Source organism: Seriola lalandi, unplaced genomic scaffold, assembly GCF_002814215.2.
Source record: "Seriola lalandi dorsalis isolate HSWRI2012SDOR001 ecotype SW California unplaced genomic scaffold, Sedor1 jcf7180002054954, whole genome shotgun sequence".
NCBI lineage: Eukaryota > Metazoa > Chordata > Actinopteri > Carangiformes > Carangidae > Seriola > Seriola lalandi.
Window position 1 is genome coordinate 1,670,519 of NW_019525505.1, and position 8,290 is coordinate 1,678,808.

Here is an 8,290-nt window from a genome sequence, read left to right on the forward strand (position 1 = left end):
TTTTTGGACATTTTCTTTACTTTTCTTTTTTGATTTGCTGATCATTTTGGCTGTGTTACAGCTGAAGGTATGGATTTCTGCAAGAAAGTGTCTATTTTTACATATTTTTAAAGTCTAATGTCAGTTACTGTTACAGGTCTATTATACACTGGTAACACATTTTGTACCCTCTGGGGTTCCTCGCGTCCAAAAAAGGACACACAAAGAAAATGCTATAAAATTATCATATATCAATATTTTTTTCTGTTTTTTTTGCATAAATCTCTTAAACCACTTCAGTTCTGCTCAAACCTATCAAATGATTATTAGTTTTCAGGATTTTAACCCTTTAAATGCCAGTTTGAAGACATGTTGCCTCTTGTTTTATAAAAAAAAACAAGACAGAATATGAGATATTTCCCACATAATACATGATGGAGGGATGTGACATTGTTTTATATCAGAGTCTTTTATATCAAGACATTTATCAAAACCAGAATATGATCAGGGTGACTTTTGAACACTGGAAATAAATCATATACTCATCCCGGCAGTAGCCCCCGTGGCACTCAAAATTTCCCTGGAATTTTCTAGTTCCCCTCTGTCCTTGTGGTGAGTGCACACAACACCACAATCAAAACTTTCCACACATCCCCTGCAGAACAATATGTGACCACAGAAACACACTACACCACAGGTTAATCAATTCAGGTCCATATATTCATACTCATCTCATTCAACCAAAGTGTCGCCACAACTGGTGTTCCTCTCCTCCACAGTGTCTGGGTCTGAAACAGAGCAGCTGCAAAGTGCTTCCTTAAGTAGAAGCAGCAGCTACCTGCACAGGTGTGCTGATGGCAGCTGAAACCATGTTTTACTGGGTCATGGGTCGTTTTACTGAATTAAGGGACTTATTGAAGTTATTGAACTGGGGAATTGTGTTTCTGTTAATAAATTGTATTTGTGAAACATAAAAACTTGCACTGAAATTGCATACTGTGAGAAAAGAATGATAATTGATGTAATTAGATTTTGGTTTGGGAGGGGGAGGGGCTTAGCAGTTCCAAGCCTCTGGCTTTCGACTAGTCCAAGCCTCTGAGGGTGGCTGAGAGCAGACAGGTGACTTTTGCAAGGTGTAGATCATTTCGGTTGTTTTGTTTTGCTGTGGATGTCCATGTTTTTTTTCCTCACTATTTTTGTAAATAAAAGCACGAAACTTCAATCTACTTTTGTGACTCAAGACTCACAGAATCACTTTATTTAGTTTCTTTCCACCGCTGTAGGAGGAGTATGTCCCAACTCCTCAGCTCAGTTTGAACATGTTAGGTACAAAGTTGTTCTCATAAAAGATAAAACATGGCGCTTTGAATCCTGAAGCATGAAGAGTGGAAAAAAAAAAATTCTCTTCCAACTTTTACTACGCAGCAGTTCTGTTCTTTATTTACCCAGAGAGGATTTATGAGGCGTGTACGCTCTTTTTCACCAACAATCCTACATCACACTCACGCTCCACTGAGCAGGATAAACGTGAAGCGCCTTGCTAAAGGGCACATCAACAGGAGCTGCTGACAGAGCGGAGATCATGTCAAGTGTTCTCAGCTTTTAATCCAAACCAACAGAAGCAAAACCAAACAAACACTGAGTGAAACACATCGATGTGAACGTCCTGTTAACAAACAATGTGTAAATGAGGCGGTGAGCAGGCGAACACACGCCCTCCTGCACATGAAACTGAAACACTAGGACAGTGTGTGTGTCCTTGTGGAACCCCACAGGGACACGAAACAGCTCTGGTCAGTGGGGTTTGGCGCACACACACACACACACATACACACACACACATACAATGAATACATGGTAAATAGAGATACTAAAGACAGGACACCCCTGATGGGTTGGGTGTGCTCATATCAGTGCGCACACGCACACACACACACACACACACACACTGCAGTAATTAGAGACACTTAGTGCCCTGAACCACAGCAGCTGCTCAGCACACACACCATAATTGCAGCCCTGCCTGGTATTTTTAGAGTCGCTCCCTCCACAGCAGTATTTTCATCTCGCTTCGGACCGTTTGCTTTTTTTTTTTCAGTGTGTTTCAGTGGGGCCTTTAATTCTAACCAGCTGTGTCTTCCCATTACATACGCGTAGGAACACACACCCATAGCTGTTGGATTCAACGTACATGAATGACACACACTGATTAGATTAGTTATGGGAATAGAAACTAAATATACCATCTCATCTCTGCAGTGGATCGGGTCACATTTTCAAAAGCATCATTGAGTAAGAACAGTAGAATATGTTTAATGTCTGTAATTCTCTGTTGCATGTGAGTCGTGCAAATACACAAGTAGCTCCTTCTTTGTGATGTCCTCTACGTCTGTGTGAAGTCTCCAGCTACACTTTTGTCTAAAATGCATTTAGATGACGTTTGAAGGGTTTTACCACAAAACACCAGCTTCACTGTGTGAAAGGAAACACTGGCTGTGACTGACCGAGGGTCACTATTAAAGGCATGAGTCACTTTGAGTCACCTTTGTTTACAAAATCCCTTTGGAGGCTTGGAGGATGAGACGCTGAGTTTCTGCAGCGCTGACTGATAAATTTCAGGGTGTGTTTTCTCCTCCATAACAGAGACCAAGTTTGAAAAGGAAACCTTTCATTTGATGGGAGTTCATTAAAGACCCCGGGGTAGAGAGATGGGGGGGGGGATGTTTCCCACGGTAAACTGGGCTCAGATCACATCCCCATTCCAGAGAAGCTGGAGGAAGGAAGCCATCGAGACGAGGATGTTTAATTTTTATGCTCTGACAGATAGGCATCAGTCAGGCTGCTGTGTGGTTTTAACAGAGGCACAAACACTCACACAACGTCTGGGTGGCAACATTTATCGGTATTTCTTCTGTATTTAGAGATGCAATAAATAATAGTTATTGTGCTGTTTATTTTTTGATTAATCAATCTATTGTTTTGTCATCACAACATCCCAGAGGCTTCAACGCTTTTTTTGTTTAACACAACCCAAAGATATTAAGTTTATTTTCATATGTGACAAAAAAAGAGGAATCTTTATATTTTAGAAGCAGGGACCAGAACATTTCTTGCATTTCATGGCTTGAAAAATGATTAAAATCATTATTACATTATTAATAAATAAATGGACTAATTGTTTCAGCTGCCTAAATATTTTGCCTAAAGATTCCCTGGTTGGAAGTTTAACCAATTATGTCCAGTTCCACGTCACTAAAAGTCGCCTAATATAGACAGTTTAAACTAAAGTAGAGGATCCATTACATTGATAAACACTATTATGAAATGTGTTTTTTCCTTTTTAGTCTTATTTCTGAGGATGAATATACACAACAAGATCAATTTTCTAATCACATTTTGAACCTTGTAAAGCTCAATAATCAATCACTGTCCTTCATCAAACATTGAACCAGACTGGTCTCAGAGCAGATTTGGCCGAGTGCAGTTTGTCTGTAGCAGCAGGAACGGACCTCGGCTGGTGGATTTAGGAATGCCGGTCTGAAATGGAAACCTACCACTACAGTTCAGCCGTACTGACATTGGTTTTAATTCTCTCTCTCTGGGGGTAAATGTTTGTGGAAATTTGCACAGCAAAAAAACTAAAATGGCAGCAATGACATGTCACTGTCAGTGTCATCAAGTTCACACAGTGTAATTTCATCTCCTCACAGTTTACATTTTGTTGCCAAACCGCGAAGTCGAAAACTGCTCTGTCATTCAGAACTGATGATAAAAATGTTCTCGAGACAAAGTTAAGTTGCTGAGCCAAGAGTTAGATGAGAAGATTGATACCGCTCTCATGACTGGTTAGCTTAGCTTAGCACAAAGAAACACAGGGAAACAGCAGCAGGCTCTGTCCAAAGGAGATAAAATGAACCCTAACCTCTAAATGTAGCTCATTATAGCTCATTTGCTTCATTAGGTAAAACTCAATAAAAATGTAAAAATGACAAATTTATGAGTCCAGGAAGTCACTGCACCCGCCCAAGAACAGTCAAGGCCATTGTTGAAGTCTGTTTCCCCCTAACCTGAAGCTGAACCTGAACCTGAACCTGAAGCTGAACCTGAACCTGAACCTGAACCTGAAGCTGAACCTGAACCTGAAGCTGAAGCTGAAGCTGAACCTGAAGCTGACAGGAAACACAACTGAGGAAACAGACTTTGTCTGACATGACACAACACCATAACCTCATTGTAATTTCATGTCTGTGCAGATTAAACCAGTGCTCTTCACTCTTTTTTTCCATGCGGGCCAAACTGTCAGGACACAGTCAACAGCAGAGCCACGTTTACTGTGAAACACTGAAAACTACATAGTTTTGATACATGGTTTGAAAATGTTATCCTGCATGAAATCAGACCAGTTTTAGTAGCATATTAAACACAAATAATTGGATCCATGACGCAGAAAAAAATATTTCCTGAAATTTCCTACACCGCCTCCGGTCAAGTGAGACATCGATAACAAGATCAAAGTCAAACCAGCAGCTTTTGGACTTAATAGCGATTCTCCTCCTGCCCTTACATTACAGCTGCTGAAGATCAAAATGCATCCCAGCACTTGGATCATTTTCTCAAATTCAAACTCATAAAAACCTTCTGACTCTTACCATGTGAAATATCAACTGTACAACCCAGAGGAAGAAGACTGTGGGTGCTGCCAAATTTGGACTGTCTGATTGTTTTCTTACTTTTAGATTAGTTGAGTTGTTTAAATTCAAATATCTGTTACAATAATATCTAGATTTTTGGGGTGATTATTGCTCTAATTTGCCCTAAGACTGCACATTTCAATTCATTAATCAATCTGAATAGGAATCGAAACATTTCAGCAAATGTGTTGGAATAAGGAAAAGTGGATTTTCCATATTTACAGTAGAATTTGATGTACTTTTCTTTTCCAAAAGGAAAGCCAACGACTCAAAAACAATTAAAAAATTTTATAGAACGCATTAACAGCTAGTTATGCTATGCTAACCATCTGCTGGATCCAGCTTCATATCAAATATACAGACATGAGGGTGATATCAATCTTTTCATCTGACTCCCAACAAGGAAGCAAATCAGTGTATTTTTCCCAAATCTACGATGGTAGTGTGTGACATCCTTGTGTGCTTTTATTTTGGTGAAATCTTTGCTCCTATTATTTTTTTTCCTCATCAGACACCTGACTGATACATTATGAGTTTGTGTAGCTGGCTCTGGTTTTCACTACTCGTGTTAACCACCCGGTTTTTACTCTTCCAAACTCACTACATCCCTCCCTGTTTGCCTCAGGATTCTTATCCTGGATCACCGACCCACTGCCAGGTACTAACTGCTCAACCAGCAGAGGAGGGATTTCTGCCACAGGTTCACCTATTTCCAAGCTACACTGACAGAGAAAAAGGCCTGAAGAAGTTACTACTCACCCAGGTTGACGAAGCTCATCACGGTGTCGGCCTCGCTGACCACCGTCCCCAGCGGCGGAGTGTGTGTGCTGAGGGTTGGCAGGGCGGCGTGGTTGACCTGAGCCAACCTTTCTGCCCCTCCAAACTTCCCCATGCCAGGCCCGTTAACGATTATTTCATTCCCTTCATCCTCCCCATCAGCTGACATGGCGTGGTAGAGGTCCAGCATGAAGAGCGGTGCAGAGGAGGGGGGTCGTAGGGGCGGGTGGGGTCTGGGTCGTCCAGGCAGACCCAGGATGGACAGGATCTCCTTCTGCATCTCCTTCTTCTCGCGGCCGCTGAGCCGCCTGAAGCTGGAGTGGACCACAGCCTCAGCCTGCTGGCTCCACAGGGAGAGGAAGAGCAGGAGGAGCAGGGGCAGGAGGAGCAGGGTCCTGGGGTGGAGGAGAGGCCAGTGGGGTCCGGAGGTGGATCTGGTCTGCTGCTGAAGGAAGAGGTGCTGCTGTTCCCTCTTGGTGCAAACGCAAGGGAAGCTGTAGGAGACGTCTGAGGCCATGGCTGCGGTTAGCTCTGGTTTCTTCTTCTCTGCTGGTGAGTCAAAGTTTTTACTCACAAACTTTATTCAGGCTGTATTTCCTCCAGTGAATCCAGGCGGGCAAACACAGTGTCCCCTACTTGGTCCAGTTTGTCCCCAGACTGCTTCAGAGGCGGCACAGACAAATGCAGCGCTGATTTATGCCTGATGTGTTTAGAAGAGAGCTGGGATGTGTTTACTGCCTTTAACTGCCTGTTTACTCTCCCTCCCCCCTTTGCTTTCCTCTCTCCCTCTTTCTTTCTCTAATCTAGAAGAAAAAAAAAAACCTCCTCACCCTCTGATCTCTCTCACCTCTCTGCTGTGCAGCAGCAGAAACAGAGATAATGAGAGTGAGGGCATAATGATACTGTGTGTTTTGAATATAGACAAACAATTCCCCTGCGGAGGATCAGTCTGCGCTTTGAAGTTGTAAACTTGGAGGATGGAAAGCAGTTTCAGGTGATGCAGCTGTGTCATCAGGTTTCCTCTGAGTCTTCCTCGACCTCAGAGAGAAACGAAGACGTTCACACCTGCAGTGAGTCAACGCTCCTTCAGATACCTCACGAGGATCTGAGCAGCAATCACTGCTGGAAGCTTTTATCCCGTCATCCTTGAGTACTTATTCATCCATTCAAGACCGCTCCCCACCCACACGTCTCTGGGGCTCCAGATGTCTTAATCCAATTTATAAAAACGATAACTCCAGGAAATTGTTTCCTGATTGTAATCCTCGAAGGGTTTCCTTCACAGCTAAAATCTGTGGCAGCCGATGGACACACACTCAGCTGAAGCTGTGCAGCAGAGAGTGTGTCCTGTGTATGAAGCTTTCAGTGTGCAACAGTTGTTCATAACCAGGAGGGAGTTTCCCTCCTTGCCTCCGCCTTCTCCTCCTCTTTCAAGTCTTTAAACTTCTCTCTCCTGCTCACATCTCATCATCACCCCTCCCAGCGGTCTCTCTGGGAGACCTCATCTCTCCCTCCTTACCTCCACCCTTTCTATCTTTTCATCTTCTCATGACTGCTTCCTTTCATAGCTACTCAACGTTGAGTCTCAGGCGGCTCGGCGGGAAACATGTCAAGTGGCCTGATGCCTTGTTAAATGCTGAAATTTCTCACAACCAGTGTGAAGTTTTCACAGGATTGAATGTCTTTACTAATGTTACAGTGTATGGAGCCCCCAACGCAACTAAAGGCAGTAAAGAGTTATCAGACGAGTCAAAAATTTTGACAAACATTAATAATAATATTGTTTTTTAAATATCTAAAAACAATAGAAAGATAAAAAAGTAATTTTATAGGTTTACATCAAATATTCCACAAACTTGTACATTTTTCTTGTAGATTTAAAGTTTTTTCTGTATTTTCTCTCTGGATTTTATGGAAGCCAAGAAAGGCCAAAAATTGTTTTATCCAATTAGCTCAGAATAACAAAGCTCGTTATCCCGAGGAAACAAGATAATAATAACAAATCTTGTTTTCTCATTATAATTACTTTGTTCATCAGAGATCAGGTGCAGATGCAAATTCTAGTACTGTAAACTGAGAATATCAACGCATCAGAGAATATTTCAATCAAGGACAGAAAGCACGTAGTCTCCATGGTTACTGAATGATGCACGAGAGGTGCAGATTATCTGAACTGCGTGTTACTTGCGACTTAGTGAATGAGGTTTCAATCAGAATCGTTTCCCCCTGATGATATCTCGTTATCTCGGGATAACAAGCTTTGTTATCTTGAAATAACGGGATAAAAAAATATTTGCAAGTTTGGCCTTTCTCAGCTTCCGTAGGATTTGTTGTTTGAAACTTTGTAAACATTAGCATGCCATTTAAACAGGCGCTTTTTTCCTTCATTTTTAATCAGGAAAAAAAATCAGCTTTTTCCTTTTTTCCATCAGATGAATGAAGGTAAAAAGAAAAATTTAGGTTTTTGTTTTTTGTTTTTTTTTACATTGCACTAGTTAGTACTTGACTAAAAATATGAATTTATTGATGTATTCAATTTTCTGACTTCATCATAACCTTTTACTGCATTTTGTCAGTTCTGGGACTCCGTAACTCCGTAACTCCGTAACTCCGTAACTGCGGCACATTTGTCACTTTGGATGAATATTTTTTTTATTCCTTTGCCAAAGCTCTAAACATCACTGAGGTTTGGAGGCAACAAAATGGAAAACATCAAATTTGAACTCCAAACTGAGTCTGCCTCAAACTAACACTTTAGGAAAAAACTTTCAGCTCTTGAACTCTGAAGTGGCGGGTTTTCTGTTTCACCGTGTAACACCGTTTCCCGTTGAGCTATTCATTAG

At 41.7% G+C, this 8,290-nt stretch overlaps 1 protein-coding gene across 1 annotated transcript in view; it reads right to left on the reverse strand.

The window, feature by feature from the left end:
* The window catches only part of bmp8a (bone morphogenetic protein 8a), a 16,087-nt gene extending 9,308 nt beyond the window's left edge, over positions 1-6,779 (reverse strand). The window contains exon 1 of the mRNA XM_023394899.2: positions 5,430-6,779. Within this exon, the coding sequence (XP_023250667.1) occupies positions 5,430-5,964 (535 nt within the window). The 5' untranslated portion in view covers positions 5,965-6,779. The remainder of the gene's footprint in view (positions 1-5,429) is intronic.
* Between the last annotated feature and the right edge of the window lie 1,511 nt (positions 6,780-8,290).